This window comes from Falco cherrug, chromosome 10 (assembly GCF_023634085.1).
Source record: "Falco cherrug isolate bFalChe1 chromosome 10, bFalChe1.pri, whole genome shotgun sequence".
Lineage (NCBI taxonomy): Eukaryota > Metazoa > Chordata > Aves > Falconiformes > Falconidae > Falco > Falco cherrug.
In genome coordinates, this window is record NC_073706.1 from 29,942,881 (window position 1) to 29,963,226 (window position 20,346).

The following is a 20,346-nucleotide window of genomic DNA, read 5'->3' on the forward strand; positions in this document are numbered from 1 at the left end:
AGACCTGAGCAGAACCGCTGAGGTTTTGGCCCAAAACAGAAACTCATGAGACAAAACTGTTGGGGCTCTTGCTGTATTGAATGATTATACTGAACTCTGAAGCAAGTGGAAAAATACTGAAGAAATAAGACGAGGTTACGGCCAGAACAGTGGGATGAAGAAAAAGGAGCAAATTGCAGATGTTTGCTCAAAAGCAAGGCCAACGGGACGTGATAAGAGGAGCTGGGAAACCGCAGAAAGGAGCCTACATGCCAGAGAAAGCAGAAACAGAAATCTTCCCAGTAAACAATTGTTAACCAATCATATTATTATACGCTTGTAAAATAGCCAACCACATTATTGCACGCTTATAGAATGCCTTATAAAAGTCTACCTGGTTTGTACAATAAACGGATCAGATCTTGAACTCTGTGAGTATTTGAATCTGACTCCCGCTCGCCCGAAATGCCCGCAGCATCTGGTGACCCCCGACGTGATCCGATGAGGGTCGACAGGATCGGTTAAAAGTCAGGAAGATTCATTAAGGATCGTGTTACAAGCTGCGGAGCCGGCGAGGATCCTGCTGCCAGCGGAGAGAGAGCTGGGCGCCCGAAGAAAGGCGGAACGTGCACGGCTGACCGGTGAGTCAGGAAATTTAAGCAGGATGGGAATCACTGCATCAGTGGTGGAAAAAGCAATCGTAGACAATTTGATGAAACTGGCAGAAAAAAAATGAAACGCCAGTCTCACGGCAGGCAGTAGTTGATCTGCTATGTTGGAGTTGCCGCCGTGGTTACCTTGCTTCTACGCAAGATATATATAATAATGAAACATGGAAGAAAGTAGGAGAGGACTTATGGGAATCTGTGCAAGTTGGGACTAAGGGGGTAAAGACTTTGGCTCGCACGTATCGAGCTGTACGGGGTATGGTCGCGCAATTACCACCCTGGTGTCCTGAAAAGGAACAAGCGGCGAGCGGCGGCGTGCGGCCCGGCAGGCCCCGTCCCGGCCGCGGTTTCTCTCCAAGGCGGCACCCCCCCTCCACCCCCCCCCCCCCGCTCCGATCGGCGCCATGGCAGTGCAAGCGGCCAAGCGAGCTAACATCTGGCTGCCCCCAGAGGTCAATCGGATCCTTTATATTCGGAACCTGCCGTATAAAATCACAGCGGAGGAAATGTATGATTTATTTGGGAAATACGGACCTATTCGACAAATCAGAGTTGGAAACTCTCCTGAAACAAGAGGAACAGCTTAAGCTTCTCAAGGAAAAATACGGACTTGATTACAAACCCCTCCCCCCCCCCCAAAAAAAAAAAAAAAAAAAAAAAAAAAAGAAAGAAAAAAAAAAAGGAAAAAAAAAAAAAAGAAAAAAGAAAAAAAAAAAAGAAAGAAAAAAAAGAGAAAAAAAAAAAAGAAAAAAGAAAAAAAAAGAAAGAAAAAAGAAAAAAAGAAAGGAAAAAAAAAGAAAAAAAAAAAGAAAAAAGAAAAAAAAAGAAAGAAAAAAAAAGAGAAAAAAAAGAAAGAAAAAAGAAAAAAAAAGAAAGAAAAAAGAAAAAAAAGAAAGAAAAAAGAAAAAAAAAGAATGAAAAAAAAAAAAAAAAGAAAAAAAAAGGAAAAAAAAAAAAAAAGAAAAAAAAAAAAGGAAAAAAAGTGCTTCAGATGTCACCTACAAGAAATGCGTTTCTGCTTTGAACTAGCTTTTGAGCCTTTGGGAGTAAACTATACGGCTATAAATCAATCATATTGGGGTTGGTTAGATAAGAAGTATAATGACACGAATTTTGGCTTTAGTGATAACTGTACCTGGTGGAATACTACACTTGTTAAAAATATGTATTTTTTGCAACAGTTGATTTACCGTTTAAATGTATCAATTTATTTACCTCAACAAGAATTGAGGGTGGTTGAGGGATTTATTGAAACAAGGTCTGTCTATATTGTTGTTTGTTATTCTTTTGTTACTTTTAGTGCCTTGCCTTTTACAATGTTTTCAGAGCTGTGTGGAACGCAGTATTAATGCTGTATTTAAAAAGAAAGGGGGAGGTGTTGGGGCTCTTGCTGTATTGAATGATTATACTGAACTCTGAAGCAAGTGGAAAAATACTGAAGAAATAAGACGAGGTTACGGCCAGAACAGTGGGATGAAGAAAAAGGAGCAAATTGCAGATGTTTGCTCAAAAGCAAGGCCAACGGGACGTGATAAGAGGAGCTGGGAAACCGCAGAAAGGAGCCTACATGCCAGAGAAAGCAGAAACAGAAATCTTCCCAGTAAACAATTGTTAACCAATCATATTATTATACGCTTGTAAAATAGCCAACCACATTATTGCACGCTTATAGAATGCCTTATAAAAGTCTACCTGGTTTGTACAATAAACGGATCAGATCTTGAACTCTGTGAGTATTTGAATCTGACTCCCGCTCGCCCGAAATGCCCGCAGCACAAAACGGAACTGTTAAAGGGATGCAGTACCAGTGACAGGACATATTCAAATGGATGATGATGACCAATATGCTGAAAGGTGAATTTCTCATTAGCCTAGAGCAATTGACATTGTAATTACGTGCTTCCCACACTTCTTTGCTAAGTAAAGGCTGGTGTAATAACAAGTGCTGCCATCATTTTAATTTTTTAACTGAACATAGGGGATAGACAAAAAAGAATCTGTGTCTACTTTGTTTTTGTTTCTCTGCAAATGTCACATTGCTTTCATGTTGGCAATGACTGTAGAAGTGCCGATTCAATCACTTATTTACATAATCCCTTCAGATTTTTCTTTTATATCATTGTTGATAATGAACAGATTTTCTCAGCTGAGAAAAGGAAGGGAAGCAGGAAAGTTCTGAATGTGAATAGGCTGAACTGACATAAAAAGATGGTAATTTGCATTAGTAAAAAACAATCATAATGCAGATGATTAAAATTATGGTTAATACTCTCTACCCTACCTGCCCTGAGGAACATCTACCCTGTGACAGTGAATGCCCATTCAGCTGCAGAGCACAAAGTGACCCTACAGAAATCGGCACAGCACAGTGGAGTCCAATGTTATTACCACTTAGTGTATAAAGTTATTTGCAGGGAAAAGGTTTTAAAATACTCTTATTCACATGTGAATCAGCATAGCACAGTAAGGAGGAGCAGAGACACAGCTTAGTGCACTGCTGGCTACAGAGATGATGTGACTTCAGGAAGGCTTTTGCAACAGGAAAGGAAAAGCTCACTCTGCACGTATAGCACCTGGGAATATAAAGCTTTTTATAAGCTATTTTTGTAAGATGACTGAGCAGAAAAGATATGCCCCTGGAGCATCTCACCCTCATCAACACCTTAGGGATGCACTACCCATGTCTTTATTGCAGTCTTGCCTTTTGCTCCTGAAAGCCCTGCCCAGGTTGTGCCTCAATGGCGCAGGGAGATTTGCTGCACCTCACAGCTCATCCCCTCTGTGGCCAGAGGGAAACCAGGATTTCACCCTCCCCCGTGCTGCAGAAGCAAAGCCATTGAATGATCAAGGGGACTGCCAGCAGCTCTCAGAGGGACTAGGTGTGTGAGTATTGATGGTGGAGACAACGATGACAGCAGCTACAAAACTGTAACAAGCTCACTTCTGATTCAACATGGCACTGATAGCAAAGTGGAAGGTTTAGCTTAGAGAGGCTGGTGCATAGTTACAAGTCTCAAAACAAATCTTGTTATTAAAGCACGTCCTGTGTTATTTGTAAAAAGCAAATTAGATGTGAGAGCTCAGCTCCATTAACTTTTGAAGCGAGTTGGTCCTGTAAGGACTGAGTTAGCAGTGCAGGGAGCAGCCTGCACACCACTAAAGCTCAGACTCTACAGATAAATGTCCAAGAGCTCTCTTAAAGATGAAACCCATCTTCAGCCCTTCTGGAAGATTAGATAGCTCAAGAACAGTTATGGTCAAGGCAATAATTTAATCACATTTTTTCTTAAAATCACCTTTCTTTTACATTTTTTTAATTTTTATTTTCTTTAACTGTAGTTTAACAGTATTGCTTCTCATACTGGTGTGCTGACAAATAAATTAAAGAAAAGAAACCCAGAAAAAAATCTAAATGTTAAGACAAAAACTTCCAGTACTTTCCTGTTAAGAATCCGTCCAGCAGTTTTGCACACTAAATCACTGCTTGCTCTTTTCTAGGGGAAAAATGGACTCATCTTCTAGATGAAATCATCTCTACCTCATGCAGCATCAAGAGCCTGTGGCTCACAAGCTCACATTTCTTTTTCTGGTGTCCCTGGATCTGAGGAAGCTGCAGGACTGGGCTTGAAGATCCCAAAGGCAATTCCAGCCACCGAAAACCCCATGCATTTATTACCTGCGTATTAGAACTCTGAGTGTGTTATTAGTCTATAGGACTATCTGTTGGAAACCTTTGCTGGCACTGAGCTCTTCCAAACGCAGTGATGCCTCTGAAACGGCACCTTATAGACTTCAGCTCAAAATTCGCTCCATGTTTTTCGGAAGATTCAGCGCATTTGCAGGCGATGAGCGTGGGTGGCGGGGAAGGCACAGCCATCCTCACGCTGAGAACACTTCCACGGCCGATGCAGTCATCACAAGTCGTCTGGCGAAGGCCAAAACCCCACTTATGCTCATGACACTCTGCTGGCAATTCTCCCTGAATTTTAAATAAAAGCGTTTAGTGTTGCCATAGTAACCCAAGGTCCTTTACCGAGGCGCCTGGTGCACTGTTATATTACACGACTCACTGTATTAAAACAGAGTGTAACAGCGCAATTGTATACTGTATTTAAAGGATTATTTTAGTTCCTATGAACTTGCAGGCACTCACTGGGGGCTGGGGAAGGAGAGAGGGTACAGGGCCGCTTTTGATGGTGTGCAGTGTCGCTCCTTTCCAGTTCAGGGCAGAAAACGGATGTAGGAAGGGCACAAGGTATAAAAAAGTCGGAGAATAAAGGGGCTGAGCCAGGCGGCCCGCTGCTCGCTGTGAGGCCTGTCAGAGCCGTGAGCGCCTGCCCCGGCCGGGCCCAAGAACCGGCACCGGCGGCCGTAGGGGGGCAGCCCCAGCAGCGCGGGGGGGTCGGGCTGCCCGCCCGGGGGGGCCCGCGGGAACCCGCTGCCCTGTCGGGGGCCGCCCTCGGGCCGCAGGCCGAGCCCGGCTGGGCTCTCTCAGCCCGGAACCGCTCGTCGGCGCCGCCGTTCCCGGGGGGCCGCGTCGCTACCGGACGCCGCCTGACGTGCGGCCGGCGGAAGGCGGAAGTGATGGCGGCGGGCGCGGCGGGGCCGGCGGCGGCGCGGCGGCGATAAGCGCTCGGGGCCCGACATGGCGGCCCGCTGCGGGGGCTCGGCGCGCCTGTGCTCGCTGCTGGCGCTGGCCGCTCTGCTGGGGCTGGGCGCTGAGGCTAAGGTGAGTGGGGCGCGGGGGAGCGGATCGCGGTGGTACTCCCCGCCACCCTTCCCGGTACCGGGGCCTTGCCCTCCTCCGCCCGGTCGCTCGGTGCCCCCCCGGTGGTTCCGCACGCCCGTCCCCGCCTCGGGCTGCTTCGGGTGGTTCCGGCGGGGTCCCGTGGGGCAGCCGGGAGGAGCAGGGCCCGCTGGCCCGGCGTCGCTATGTTAGCGCCGGCCCCCAGCTGCTGCGGCCGCCGGGCGTGTGCGGCCTGTGCCGGCTCGGGGAGAGCAGCCCTGTGTCGGCGGGGCCGTCACGCACGGCAGGGCCTCGCTGGGGCCGAGGCCCTGCGCTCGGTGCCTCCCTGCCGGCTGTTGGCCTGCCCTGGGCCGGTGCTGGCCCTTGGCGGGCAGCCCCGGGGGTGGCCTGGGGACACCCTGGGGACACCGTGTCTCCTGACAGGGAAAGGCTGCCCTCTCCTCAGGGTGCCCGTGCCTCGGAATTTTCTCCTTTTCCCTCATAATCCGCTCTTCAACTCCTCCGGGGTGAGCCCAGAGGTGCCTTGGCATGTAGCTGGTCAGGGTTTTTCAGCTGGGCTCTGCCCACCGAGGTCTTCTCTGACTTCAGTGTTCAGTGCAGTTTATTACCAAGGTTTCCTATTCTGTAATGCCGTTAGAAATTGCCTTGAGCTTTAGATAAGCCATGTTTGTCTCCTATTATTTGCTCAAATAAGTTATTGAGTCAGCTTTGAGACTGCTTTCATCTGTAACTCCTTGCTGAGCATCTCCATAGGGTTTTCTGTTCTTGTGCAACTTGGGAAGAGAATGAAATCTTCTGTATTAATACACTACACAAATTGGTTGTCTTCTGAAATTCCATTTTTCCCAGTAGTGATCTAAATGTTCATTTTAGGTACTACTTCTTTCTCACTGCCTGTAGCAGTTAATTCTCCTCACTTGTTTCTGCAGTGCCTGTTGTTGCTTGTGCAAATGTTGTTTCTCTAAAACTTCCTTTTACAAGTTTCTGTAATTTCTCACATTTACTTTGCCTTCATTTGGAATACTGGTTTTGTGCTATTTTCCTCTAACTCACAATAACCTGCTGCTGTTTAAGACGAGAGGACCGTGGGTTGTAGTTTTCCTTACAGAGCTGTTTCTCATGTGGCCAGGGAGGACAGAATTATCCACAGAGGTTTCTTTGCCAATCTCCATTTGGGGATGATAGTCTTTAATTTATTTTAAGGTTGTTATTGTGTCTGTTAGACAGCTGTCCTCACAAATTCAATAGTTGAGTACGCCAACATCAGTAACTTCTGAACGTGTGTTTTTCTTAAAGAGTGAGCTTAAACTCCAGATTTTTTTCATGAAGAATGTGTTTGCTGTCTAATAGTTACTTGACAAATTGCTTTGCTTGCTTAGTATTTAGGAGGAGTTGTTTTTAAACTTGAAGGAAATCCTGAGTAATGTTATTCATGGATAACCTGCAAGTAGTTTGTGTTAAATATTTAATGTATTATGTGAAGAGTGCTTTCTGTATCCTGTTATGGTTACTGATGATGATTTGTTCTAAGCATGTTGTTTACTTTACAGAATTCTGAGGATGTCCGATGTAAGTGCATCTGTCCTCCCTACAAAGACCATTCGGGCCAGATTTACAACAAAAATGTTTCACAGAAAGACTGGTGAGTGTATGTTAAATTTATAATGAGTCTTACGGGTTAAAGACTTGTTCCATAGTGATAATATGTGTCTTCCCTGTGGTGGTGCTACGAGAAATTACATCTCTTGTGTAACTAACTGGAACTTTACTTTTAAAAGTGCTCCACAATTGAGCTCTCTAGCAAGTGAAAAGGCTTGAAATCTATAGCTTATGCCCTGCCTTCTGTTTTGGTTTGCTTGTTTGCATGTTTAGTTATTAATTTAGACTTGGAAGTAGTGGAAGGGAAGAGGGTGTTGTAATTTGGATCCAATGATTTGAAATGTCGTAAAGGCAAGGGAGCATAGTTATGGAACTGGGATTCGGGAGCATTGTTTTCTCTTTCTCCACTCTTGAAACCCATCCTGTCATTTAGAGATTGTTTCTGCAGATCTCTGTTCCTCAGAATTGCAGCCAGAGAATGCAGTTATGTGACACAGCCTGAGCAATCTTAACAACATATGTTTTCCAGAGAGAGAGGTCTTGCATCTCTGTGCTCCAGCAGTGTTCTCTGTTGTGTATTGTTTAGGCCACCTATGGCATTTGTCAGACTCCTGTCCCAGCAAAGGCTGATATGTGATGACCAGGGTTGAGGGGTTGGGGAAGAAAGGATGACAGGCAGTGATTTGTTATATTGGCGTGGCTCCCTTGTGTAATTTCACCTTGTGTGTCTTTGTGAATCATACAAATAAAAGACCATGTTTCAGAGTTGTGTTGATGTTGGAAATGTTCAGAGATTCTTGGGTCAGCCTATAAAAACATGACATACTACTTGGTTTATTGACTCTTCTTCAGTTACATTAAGAATTTATAAAAGACTTTTCAGTCTGATGGGTAGCAGCAGGTTGGCATCTTGATAACACAAATTTGTTGACCCTGAGTGGGCTCACAAAAATAGTTATATGAATAAAACTAGTGATACAGGTATGTGTAGAGGTGTGCCTTGGCTTACAGGAGAATTAGATTACATACAGAAGAACTGTGAGAAACAATGCTGTAAATTATAATCTAATAAACATAAAAGGTACTGTCCAATTGATATTACTATTTTTGTCACACATGATTAACTTAACATGAGTCCTACTATGACATGTTAAGTTGCAGCGATGAACCATACTGGGAGAATTCCAGTTGCAGCAGACATTTGAGTAGCAGTGTTACTGGTTTTATTGTTCTTTACCAATCTGCAAATGAAAATGGATTTTTTTTCAGCAAGCACTGCTTAGTGTGTGCCTTACTAGGAGAAAAGATCCTGTTTCCCTTAAAATCAATATTGGTACTGATTGATAGAAAAATTGCCTTTGAAGACTTGACTGATTTTTATGGTGACAGGTACTGATGCATGCAGAATCTCAAAAATCTGTTTTCCGATCTTAAATCTCGTTTTGTTGAGATAATTTCTTAAGTGACCATCTGGGAACATTTTATAGCTTTGATCTTCTGTTCAAGTCTTCTTGCCTTTTCTAAAAGACGTGATTGCTAGTGTATGTGCAATAAAATAGACTGATTTAGTGCTGTGCTTTGGCTTCTACATCAGTGCAAGTGACTTGTTATTGAATAGAACTGGCTGATGTGCACCATCCTTAGGTATTTAGATCAGTTACTCACATGACAAGAGCCAGATCAATTTTTTGTGTCTTTATGAATTATGTACAATATAATGGCCACTTACTGCTGGCTTGTCCAGACAAAATGAAAATTTAATTTTGCATGTTGAACCCATAACATGCATCATGATACTCTTAGATGTTTCAGTTCTTTACTTGGAGTGGTCAGTACTTTGGCTTCAGACTGGCGAACAGCGTGTTATGATAACATCCATGTGGGCTGGGGTGCTTTGACACCAATAAAGTAAAAGCGTTCACTCTTCTGGACTGAGTTTTGGAGCTATTGCAGGCAATCCCGCCCTGATGGACAGCATGCTAGGCAATCATAGTGATGCCTAAGCACCTACAGGATGGAATAACCCCCTTAAAAATTGTGGGTGTTTGTATTTTACACTTCGGAAGTAATGGTGTACAGAGGCTGACTGCAGTGGTGGTCATGGACAGGGAGGACACCCTGTCGATGGGCTGAACGGACTGGAGATCTGTCTGTGCAGCAGCAGCTGCCCTTCTGACTAGCCTAGCTTGCCTTGGAAGAGCTGCTTTCTCAGTGCTGTTACTGCAGATGCAAGGGAGGAGGTGGTAATGTAGAGGCAGTTGAGTGGGGAAACCGTTCAGAAAAGAATCAACCTTTTCTGCATTTTCCTCTGAAATTGCCATGGAATCGCAGTCCAAGGAAACACATCATCAAAATTCTAAGGTTCTGGTTTATACTGCTAACAGCTTGAAACAGTGAACTGGAGAAAAAAAATGCTAATATTTGATCTATTCACACCAACAGGCTCACTATTGTACTTCAGCTATGTACAAGCTTTCTGCTGCACTTACGCAGCATATTGATGCAAGCTTTCAATCCTAGGAACGCAAATAGCGTAGACTATAACTTGCATGTATTTTTGATTCTGTAGCTTGAATACTGCACTCCTCCACAGAAGAGAATGTAATACTGTTTTCAAATAAATGAGAAAAATAAGATTTCCACTCCCCTCCAGAGGATGTGACTTGACACTCAGTAGTTTTAGTTATGAAGAAGAAATGGCAAAGCAACAGAAGAGTCAGTGCCTGGCCGTGTGTTTGCAGCGTTGTAATTTAGCCCAGTGGAGCGCTGAATACTAGGCTGCTGCTGTCACCTCAGGCATTTTGTTTCATTACCTACTTCTGACTGTGCTAACAATGAGTTAACCAGGATAAAGGTGAAACATGTGCTTGTTCTGTGGGTGCTTTGCGGGAAGCCTGGGATGTGCACTCTGAACAACCAGCCTGAGACAGCAAAAAGGCCAATATTACATAAGCTAGTGGTGGAAGCAGTTGCCTCCTGGCAGCTGGATTTCAGTGCTGTGGTATAGAATGCCCCTAAGATTGTCAACCACTCTTTTTGGCGTGGCACTGACTTTTATTTTGTAATCTTTTAAGTCAAACGATGCTTTTGCATCGGTGTCTGGTGCTGAAAGCTGAATGCTATTTATTCGTTATCTTGTTGCTTAGAGAAACAGTCATCTGACTTCTTTTCTTTCTTCAATGCCTGTAACTTGTGATGGCAAGAAAAAAGGCCTTCTGTTCACAAACACCAAAGGGAGGTTAATCTCGGTTCAGATGTAGAAGGATAGAACAAGACTGTTTTGAGTATGATGAAGAAAGAAGTGTATAGATGGAATTCACTTTCATCCGTAATGTTGGTGTCAAATTTGAGCTGGGATTCAAGTCCTTGGACTTGTTATAACAGCTTTAATAATTTCACCAAAAAATGAAAACGTTGTACTGAGTTAGAAAGGTCTTAAAACTTGTTTTGCAGTTTGCCTATAGCTGAATGTCTTGCTTAAGTGAAATAATTGTGTGATAGCCATTTAGAATTGGATACGTATAATTTAGAATAGTAGAGGTGACTTCTCAGCTTATGCAGGTGGGGTCTGCATTCATAGTGGAACAGGTAAGCTAAAATCGGCTCAAAACTGACTGGGTAGTTTCTGTCTTTCTTCAGTGATTGTCTTCATGTGGTTGAGCCTATGCCTGTCCCTGGACCTGATGTAGAAGCATACTGTTTACGCTGTGAATGCAAATATGAAGAGAGAAGCTCTGTCACAATTAAGGTAAACGTAATTCTGTTGGCATATATTAGATACTTCAACTGATCAGTAAATAAGTTTGTTGTCTTTTAGATAAATATTCTTTTTAAAGGGAAAAATTTTCTAAAGCAGCCCAAGATTTAACTTTTTTTCCATGATAGCTGCTCACAGTTTATCTTGAGTAGTAACAATAGCATCAAGCTATAGCTGAAGGAGTGGACTTCAGAATCTTTATTGAAGATCTCCACTTTTGAGATAAGGCTTTACATCTTGCTGAAATTCTGAGTGTTTTAGGGCATTTTGTAAAGCTGTGGACTTTGTTTTCATTATTATTTCAGAAGGTGTCTCGTTATTCAGTCGTCTTAACTGGATTACTATAAATTTTCTTTATACATTAGCAAGCTACAAGGAGCAAAGTTGTCCATGTTTGTTGTAATGGATGATTTCTGTGTTCTTCACATTGTTATCACATTGGAGTCATTGAGCCCCAGGCTGGGGTGAATATATTGTGCAGCGCATCTTTTCTTTGTTTATAACACAGACTCAGTTTTGTGGTCTTTTAGAAGTTTGGTATTTCTTTCTGCCTTCCTGTGTTTCTCAGTGACTGTTTGAAGACAGATCTATGCTAGAGAATGGAGATTGTGCAGGACCCCCAGATTTTTCACCCCAGTTTAATAGCCAAACTGAACAGTTGACTTGGTTGAAGTGAGATTTATAATCCCAAGTTATTTTAAGAGGGATAGCATAAGATTTTTAGCGAGGCCTCACTAAGAGAAACTGTTCCAGGCTAACATACATCTGCTCCAAACCCTTTTAATACCTGGTGTCATAGCCTGGTGTTTTTTTCTCTGTGGGTTTTAAGCCGTCTGATGACACTACCGCAGTTTGACAGGCTCATCACAATCTTCTCACATGCTCTTCTTTTGGTCCTTGCTGCCTGCTGAGAGATTGCGGGGGGAGTGTCACAATTCTGGCATAAAATGTGCTTGCATTGTGTAGGTTACGATCATCATATACCTGTCTATTTTGGGCCTACTTCTTCTGTACATGGTGTACCTTACCCTGGTGGAACCCGTCCTGAAGAGACGTCTTTTTGGACATTCACAGCTCATACAAAGTGATGAAGATATTGGGGTGAGTTCACCAGAGTGCTTGCATACTTGGGTTAACATAAAGGTTAGGATGGTTAGCTGTTAAATAACTATGTGGGATGAGAAGCCTTTTTTCCAGGCAGTGTAAATACTTTTCCTGAAGGGAGAGGAAAAGAAAGCTGTTCTCACCTTTGTGAAGCCACTTTTATTTTTCGCTGGGCTAGAAAGTAGCGAGATGAGGACTGTTTCATTATCTCGGATATAGGTACAGATTATCTTCTCAGAGAAGAAACAGAGTAGGAATGGAGGTAAACTTATATAGGAGTTCCAACTTCCTAATTGTTAGTGATCTGTACAGTCTTGCTAGTGATCACATTTATGCAAATTGCTTACTTCTTGGATTTCTGTGTACAAAAAGATTTTGTTGCTGCATTTCAAGTCAGTATGTTTGCCATTTCTGGTGGCCCATTGATAGCAGTGGCAAGTGGTGAATGTATGCCACTTCCATAGACCTCTGCAATTCTTTTTTCTGTTTGTTGTCTACATAGAAATTGTCAGTAGCTAGCCTTTCAGCTGAGACTGTTGTTTATCAGGAAAGCTAGTACCATCTAGCTTGTCCCGCCCTCTCCCTTCCACCATCTATTTTATGGTAGAAATGTGTTGCTATGGTGATTTTGTTTCCCTGTGAGTGATTTGTCACCTGTTAACTGTTCATTCTAGGTATATCCAACTACATAATTTTTTATGGTAAGATTATAGCTCTTTGGATCAGGGTTTGTCTCTTGCTCTCTGTGAGTATATTTCTTAGCCCATTGAAGCCCATGTGTAGCTTCAGTGCTTTGTAGGCATCACTCACTGAGAGGGGTATCGTGAATGGTAATCTCTGTACTAGTAAGAATTATCATTGAGGTACTCTACCCAGTATAGTCACAAATAAAATCTGTTAATGTCTTCAAGAGTGTTCTGGGGGGAAAAAGAATGGAATATGAAGTGTAGATGTACAACCCCCCTGGTTATTTAATACAGGACATAATTATGTTATTTGTCATTAGGTATTGTATATGCAATGCTTTCTGACATAGCTTTAGCAACATGACTTTGTCCAAAACAGACAAATAAGAAGTTCAGTTCCACCTCTTACTGTTTATAACTTGGTTATATTTACTAAAGAAAATAAAGCTTTGTAGGTACAGTTAGAAAACAGAGTAAATATTAAACAAGCACTCAGTTATTGTTGAGCTGTGTCGCTTAAACAGCTGTATTGACACTGTGCTTTTAGGCAGCTCAGTACAATAGGTTTAGTTTAGTAAACATCAGAGTGTGTTGGTTTTATATAGAAGCTGCATGTGAACATCCTGAATTGCCTGATGGTAACTGGCCAAGAGCTGGCAGAGAACTGACTCTTGAATTCAGTTTTAAAGTGAAATGCTTTTGTGACTTCAACAGGAGGCTCCCAGCACCTGGGTCTATTCTAGGCTTCTGTCCCACCAGCTGCTAGTGGACGCAAGACTGTGGTTATGATCTTGTAGCTCACCGTGATGTCTCTGGACAGCAGATAATTGTTCGACAGTGTCATGAACTTTAGTGTATTTGGGAAACCTGTGGAAGTTAACTTTGAATGAGAAACTGAAGTGTAGTTTTAACTTGAAAAAATACCTCGGTCATTATTACTGACCACCACATTGAAACGGCTTGTTTACTTTAAAGCAAACAAAAAACACCCCCCAAAACTCCCACATCCTTTGGCATGTAACAACAGAGACTGCTGTAATTGCTCAGTGGAGTTGTTGAGATCTAACTTGTGTTTTTTGCCATTCCAGGATCACCAGCCTTTTGCAAATGCACACGATGTGCTGGCTCGTTCTCGGAGCCGTGCCAATGTGTTGAACAAAGTGGAGTATGCCCAGCAGCGTTGGAAGTTACAGGTCCAAGAGCAACGCAAATCTGTCTTTGACCGTCATGTTGTGCTGAGTTAATTGTGTCTCAGTGAAATAACTCCAGGGAAGTAAAGTGAACTAATTGAAAGAGCTGACTTACGTCTTCCTGATCCTGCCAATTCAGAAGGGTTTTCTTGAATAGTTCATTATTGATTTTTTAAAAAATAAAGTATTTGAACTTTGAAGGAATGGAGTGGAAGCAATTTAAAAAGATCAGTGAACCAAAAGCTAAAATCTTTACACTTTCAAATGGCTTTTACTAACAAAACTGGAAAAAAAACCCCAAACCCTAAGATGTCTTGGGTTGCCACTGTGGTACCTTATTTACAGTTGTAACTTTATGGTGGTTTTTAACTATATATTTCTCTCTGCTGTTTATGTGGTTAAAAAGTACCTGGGAACACAGTAATTACTTACAACTCACTAATCACTTTATGTAAAGACCTTTTGTAAATATACTTCGATTTTTCTGCCAACTAATGCTAGGTACTGGAAATCTAAATATTGCAGCGTAGTTTTCATATCGGAGAATGAAATCCTGATGGCCTGGATTCATCATTTGGTTTCTTGCACTCATACTTTCAAGATGCTTGTATGTCAAGTGATGTTTGCAGATTTAAGGCAAAACTTACGTGGACACTGACTCTTTGAGCTGCATACTTAAAGTACTGTGATGTAGATAAACTCAAATGCAGTGCGTATCAAGACAGTGTTGGCATTTTGTTCTATTTTGCTTTAATAGCTTAATATATTGTATGTGTATGAATCTCTTAAAAAAAAAAAAAAAACCAAACCAACAACTTTTCCCTTTCTTTTCATGGGTAAAGTCTCAGGAGTTAGTATATGATGAAATATTTATTATAAAAAAATCTTTCTGCATTTGTCTGGATTCATGGTGTAAGGCACATACTTTCTCTAGCACCTGTCATCTTGGGAGTTAGGTGTATTTTTTTATCTGTGATTCTGTACTCATCTCTTAAGAGGTATACAGTTGCTAGATGACTAACTTTCATATATCCCCTTTGGAATGTAACAATTAAAGATAAAACCAATTTTTGAAAAATGGATTTGTTATCTGTATGTCATCATTTTTCTCCCTTATTACCCTGTGTGCAAGTTTCATCTATAAAGGCACTTTTCTGACAATGCTTCAGAGTAGAAATATGCATTAGTTCAGTGCTTAGATAAAGGAAAGAAAGGCTCTTCAAATTTCTGATTGAAAAAAAGTTTATAATTCCTGACTCAAATTTAGCTATGCGTATGTAGTTACATTATTGTCTTAAACAGTTTCAGTTCCAGTGTGGAAGGAAATGGTATGTGGAATGGTGCTGTATGTTGCTGGGTGTGGTTTTGGCTTGCTTAGTCAAGAGCCTGAGGGACAGAGTAGCATGGGAAATAAACTGTACCTGCGCACATACGGCTGCACATCAGGGCTGGAAACATAGTTGTTCCGTAACAATGTATGCTCTGACTGCAGCTCTTTTGCAGATACAGAGCTTCATTCTCTTGTCAGTCCTGTAGTCTTCTAAAAACTGAGTTAATCTGGAAGGAATTATGATGGGTGGCTAATTGGTGGAGGCACAGGATTCTTTCATTAAATTAAAACAAACAAACAAGGCACAAGGTAGATTGACAGGATAAAGGAAAAAAAAAAAATCCGAACTTGAGTTCAGTTACAGTGTTATCCCACACTGGCGAGTCAATAACCGGTTATGACAGTGATGTACCTAGGGTCCCCTAAAGAAAAATGATGTGGCTTGTTTGTTGAACACATACCTGTCTCCCAGTCCTAGCAGGTGTTCTACCTCTTGGCTACGGGCTAATGAGGCCTGAAGCTGGCGTGGCAAGGATGGCATGGAATACAGCGTTGGTGTGGCCGTGCACAGGGGCAGCAGAAGCAGAATGCTCTGTCTGAAGGCAGAGTCCTGAGAAGACAAGGCTGGCTGTATGTGTCTCTCTTGGTAGTGGATCAAGTGTTTTTAATCTTACAGCGTCTTTGAAAGTTGTAAGCAAAACTGGTTTGATTTTGGGGGTTTTTTGTGTGGTTTTACTATGATTGATAGAAGGGTCAAATAGCAAGATAGTCTAAAGTGTCAAGGTAGTCCTGTAAAAATTGGGAATTCTGAAGGTAGCTGTTCTATTTTGTTGCACCCATACAACTAGGCAGCTATATATGTGTGTGTGTGTATATACCTATATATGATATATATAGGTATATAGATGCTACATATATTTTATTACACAGACTGATTGTTCCATGCTGTATTTCTAAGTTTAAGCAAAAGTTTAAAATGTTTGTCTTGCTACTGATTTGCTCACTGTTTTGTAAATCTTGTCTACCTTTATGAATGTTTTAATAGAGACCTTTTTTATGGTGTTACACTACTTAAGGCTAAGCGCATTTCCCAAAATTACAGGTATAGAAAGATTAAATTTGACAGTATGAAGCTAACCAATGTGTGTCCTCTGTCTAATCTGGAGACAAATCCATCACAAGTTTCTTTTACATAAATGCTGAATTTCTGTGTTTAAAATGAAGCTATGAAAATTATTTTGTTTCTGCCTTGATGGTAACTATTTAACTAAATTCTAGCTGATTGTTATATTTAGACATTGAAGTACGAAATGCCAATAAATGGAAATACTGCTTTAATAAATTGTAACAGAATTCAGGAAGTAAACAAAGTACATTCCTGATCACTTTTGCAGGTATTCTGGTTGTGTTCAGTACAATTTTGAAATTTCTAGCCCTTAATGCCAAGTTTTGTTGCCATCATAGCTGTGGTGTGGGTAGAAAAGCCAAACCAGAAATGAGCAGATCTAACTGTAAGCTACTTTGCATGTTGTCAATGCACTATAAATTGCAGCAGTCATTGACTCAGCGGAACAAGCTACATAATTCAGGTAAGAGACTTGTGTACTGCTCTATCTAGCCACAGATCTTTGCTGAATATCAATGTTGTTGTAAATCACTTCTACCAGCTATGCGGTAACAGTGCTTCTGTAGCTTTTTAAGGAATTGTGTTTAATATGAGCTCATATTTAATATGGTGTAAGAAAAATGGAACACTAACTTCTTCTAATATCATTCAGATGTCTTCAGGTATTATTCATCAGTCTTAAAATAGCACGTCTTGTTTCCTTGGATTTTGCTTTCATCTGAAGACTGGTGAGTCTAAAAGGAAAACAATTCTATCCACTTGTGTTTTGCACTTGGTGCAGGTAGTAAGGCAGCAGGTAACTGTTCTATGTGATGCTATCATGCAGCAGAAGTGTCAGTACTAAGCACCAAATACCGCACGGATCTCTTCTCGAGGGCTGTGTTGGTTTTGGTTTCTTGCTCTGTAGTGACGTTTTGCTGTAAAGTTGGGGTTTTTTGCTGTGTTAACATTTATTTATTTTTTCCTCAGATAATGCTTTTAAGTTGTCAGCAGCAGAAAGTTTTTAATCCAACCTGTGGAAGTAGAAAAGGGAAAGATGACTGTCTACTGTTTTCATTTTATGATGAGTGTATATATTCATGTCTGATTTTCTGCATGTATATCAATGCAAAATGGATGTGTGTTCATGCTTTCAGCCTACCTGCAGAAGTACCTGTTTAAGATGCATGTGACTTTCTTGTCTAACAGCCTGCTATAAATCAATTTTTAACTTAAGATTTCTGTTGTGAGGTCTACATCATTAGAAAAAGAGGCAACACTGAATACAGAGGCATTTTGATAGAGTATGTTGTGGGGATAGGTCCATACTGAGTAAAAATTCTCTTTGTGTTAAATGTAGCAGGTGTGAAGTCATTAGCAAATGTTAAAATATCCCCACAGCCTTGTGAAGGATTAAGAGGATCCGAGTTACGTTATGGAACCATGGTCAGAACATTTGAAGCTTTGCAAGGTTTATGCGAGTACGGAATCTAGATGTTTCTAGTAACCTAGTTTAATGTTCAGGTGTGTTTTCCATTTTAGAGGGTGTAATATAACTGAAGCGGTTTAGACAGCAATGTATAGGTGTAGAAGTGGATGGGTGAGTAAGAGCATTTTTTGATTGAGTCTGTTTAGGTAAGTATTGCTTGCAGTCGATGAGGATGGATCACAGTAATTCTTCAAGAAGTAACTATTTAAAGTTTATTTTTAAGTAGCTATTAGGTAACAGTCATTGCAGTTATACTGATATTTAACTGTTTGAATAATGATATTGGGAAGGCACTATAAAGTAGCTTCCTGGGGAAAAAAAACCACCAATAAACAAACAAATTCCACAAACAAAAAACCTGCAAGATTATCTTTCTAATAAATATGGAAGTGTGATTTGAGTAGTTAAGCCTGCTGTAACGCTGCTCTGAAGAGAGGCTGTGTGGTTTTAGTGGGCCAGTCTGAGTGACAGGTTTCTAGCAGTGCACCAATGACTGTGTGCAGTCTCTTCTTAGTAAAATAATTTATAATTGTTACAATAGTTTAGGACACGCATTTTTTCCTTTAATGAATTAATTATTTCATAATCCTCTGTCAGTAGGATTGTATTTAGTATTTCATATCTGTGTTTGGTTTGAAGGTGAGTGCAGAAGGAGCATGAGGACCCAAAGAGATGTTAGATTTAGCAGAAATTAATCCTCTAAACTTCTTGTAAACCTTTTTATGTAGAACGGATGTAATACCTGACAGACATGAAATTAAGATCCATTCCCAGCACAGGTTTTCCATCCAATTCAGATAGTGTAGTGAATGAGACATCAAATTGAGAGAGAAAAAATAATTTGTCTATGAAGGCTTTTTGGTATGGATATGGAGTCTGTTACTGGAATTGTAGATTTAATTTTTTGGGGGAGGAGAAGGGGGTGGAGGGTATGCCTCGGATGTTGGCCTGCTTTGTTTATCATCTGACAGAGATGGAAGTTTTGGCAGATTTGGAGCAAGCTAGACCTGTGTGGTGTACGTAAAGGTAGATGCTCTTCATTTCTAAAGGTGAGGTGAGACTTGTTTCCTTTAGAGAGCTTTAGTGGCTTTATTTTCTTAAAATTTGTTGTGAATTATTTTCATCAGTGTTGCTGATTGACTTTCCTGTATTTTCAAATGGGACATCGTCTTTTCTGTGTGATGATCTTCCAACGCTGTTCTAAAATGTTACAAATGCATTAAAAGTCTCTTTGGAAAATGCCAGTAATGCCAGGTGTTGGTAAGGCCAGGTGAGTTTTTTCTGCTGTTCAGTATGAGTTGTTTAAACTGTTACCTAATTAATGCGTTTCCAGGTTAAATGCAGAACCTGATGGATGGCAAAAGCTACTGTAACCTCATGGACAAGTTGTCCGTTTGCACTGAGGCTCAGCACATACAGCTGGCTCGGCCCTTTGGTGCTGACCCAGTGGTCACATTTCATGTGTACCCAGAGATGCCAAATCAGGTCACTTGCTCTGAAGATCTGTCGTTCCTGCCTTTCACATCTGAGCATCTCATCGCGGAGAACTTCTACAGTGAGCCCTGCACCTTGCCCTACCAAATGCTCCATTCCACTTACCGCAGAAGTGAGTACTCCTACGGGCCAGCTTTCATCCGAAAGAGGAATGAGAGGGAGAGACAGAGGGTTAAATGCGTCAATGAAGGCTATGCTAAGCTGAGGCATCACCTACCTAAGGAATACTTGGAGAAGCGGCTCAGCAAAGTAGAAACACTCCGTGCTGCGATAAAATACATTAGCTACCTACAGTCTGTTCTGTACAGTGATTCTGGGGCGGCAGAAAAAAATGTCATGGAGCCAAGCCAAGCACCTAAAGTGATTAACAAACAAAACCAGTTTTTGAAGACCATCTAAAATGTTCCAAACCAAGCAAAAGGTATCCTGCCTGGGAACCTAGTAGCCACTACGTTATTAATGACGTGCAGGTTCCTGGCACATCCTTGGAGCAGATCATAGTATGCGTCAGTCTCAGCCCACACAAGAGTTGTAGATTTGCAGATAGTAACTACGTTTAGAAACGAAAAAGGCAACTGGAGAAATCGCATCTGAATGGCCTAAGTTAGTTCATTCATGGAAACTAGAAAACACTTCTAAAATTGTCACCAAACCCAAAGTAATACCTGTTTGTGTGAAGTAACTGTATGTATCGTTGCAACCTGCATGCTTTAAAATAAAATCTTTCCACTGATGAGACTGAGAGATTCCTCTCATTTTCTGTAATGTTACTGGTTTTCTCTCACATGCACTTTCTTTAAAGATTTTTGGTCTAATTTCTGGTGTTTCTTTTAAAAGGTCTCATTAAAGGTTCCCAGGAATGTTGTTAGATGCCAACATTTAACTTTGTTTAAAAGGGGAAGGTAAAAAGAGGAGAGTAGCAGCTCTCTGGAGCAGTTACTGAGCATAGGAAGTGCGTAACGTCTTGCTATTCCATCCTTTTCTTGTTAATGAATATTTTAATCCTATTAAAAATTGACTTAGCCTAATTTCTGTTGAAAATGGGATGATTTCTTCAGCTGTCAGTGCCCTTAAAAATTACTAGGATTGCTCATACAATACACAATATAAAGAGGGTTGGCAAGGTCTCAGCCTCCGGGGGGGGGGATGTGGAATAATCCTGCAACAAATTTTGGGGGATTTTCACTGGTAGTGGTTG

At 41.3% G+C, this 20,346-nt stretch overlaps 2 protein-coding genes across 2 annotated transcripts; both read left to right on the plus strand.

The window, feature by feature from the left end:
- The first annotated feature begins 5,207 nt into the window (after window positions 1–5,207).
- Window positions 5,208–14,812, plus strand: TMEM9B (TMEM9 domain family member B). The gene is made up of 5 exons (XM_055722447.1): window positions 5,208–5,376; window positions 6,945–7,036; window positions 10,633–10,741; window positions 11,717–11,851; window positions 13,629–14,812. The coding sequence occupies exons 1-5, from the start codon at window positions 5,293–5,295 to the stop codon at window positions 13,782–13,784; spliced, it is 576 nt and encodes a 191-aa protein (XP_055578422.1). The 5' UTR covers window positions 5,208–5,292; the 3' UTR covers window positions 13,785–14,812.
- A 133-nt stretch (window positions 14,813–14,945) lies between these two features.
- On the plus strand, window positions 14,946–19,886 carry ASCL3 (achaete-scute family bHLH transcription factor 3). The gene is made up of 2 exons (XM_027810417.2): window positions 14,946–16,914; window positions 18,988–19,886. Exon 2 carries the CDS (start codon window positions 18,993–18,995, stop codon window positions 19,545–19,547), a length of 555 nt encoding a protein of 184 aa, XP_027666218.2. The 5' UTR covers window positions 14,946–16,914; window positions 18,988–18,992; the 3' UTR covers window positions 19,548–19,886.
- Window positions 19,887–20,346: the final 460 nt, after the last annotated feature.

Coding starts and splice junctions, on each gene's coding strand:
- TMEM9B (XM_055722447.1), top strand. CDS start 5,293: ATGGCGGCCCGCTGCGGGGGCTCGGCGCGCCTGTGCTCGCTGCTGGCG. Junction 5,377..6,944: donor GGCTGGGCGCTGAGGCTAAG/GTGAGTGGGGCG, acceptor TTTACTTTACAG/AATTCTGAGGATGTCCGATG. Junction 10,742..11,716: donor GAAGCTCTGTCACAATTAAG/GTAAACGTAATT, acceptor TGCATTGTGTAG/GTTACGATCATCATATACCT.
- ASCL3 (XM_027810417.2), top strand. CDS start 18,993: ATGCAGAACCTGATGGATGGCAAAAGCTACTGTAACCTCATGGACAAG.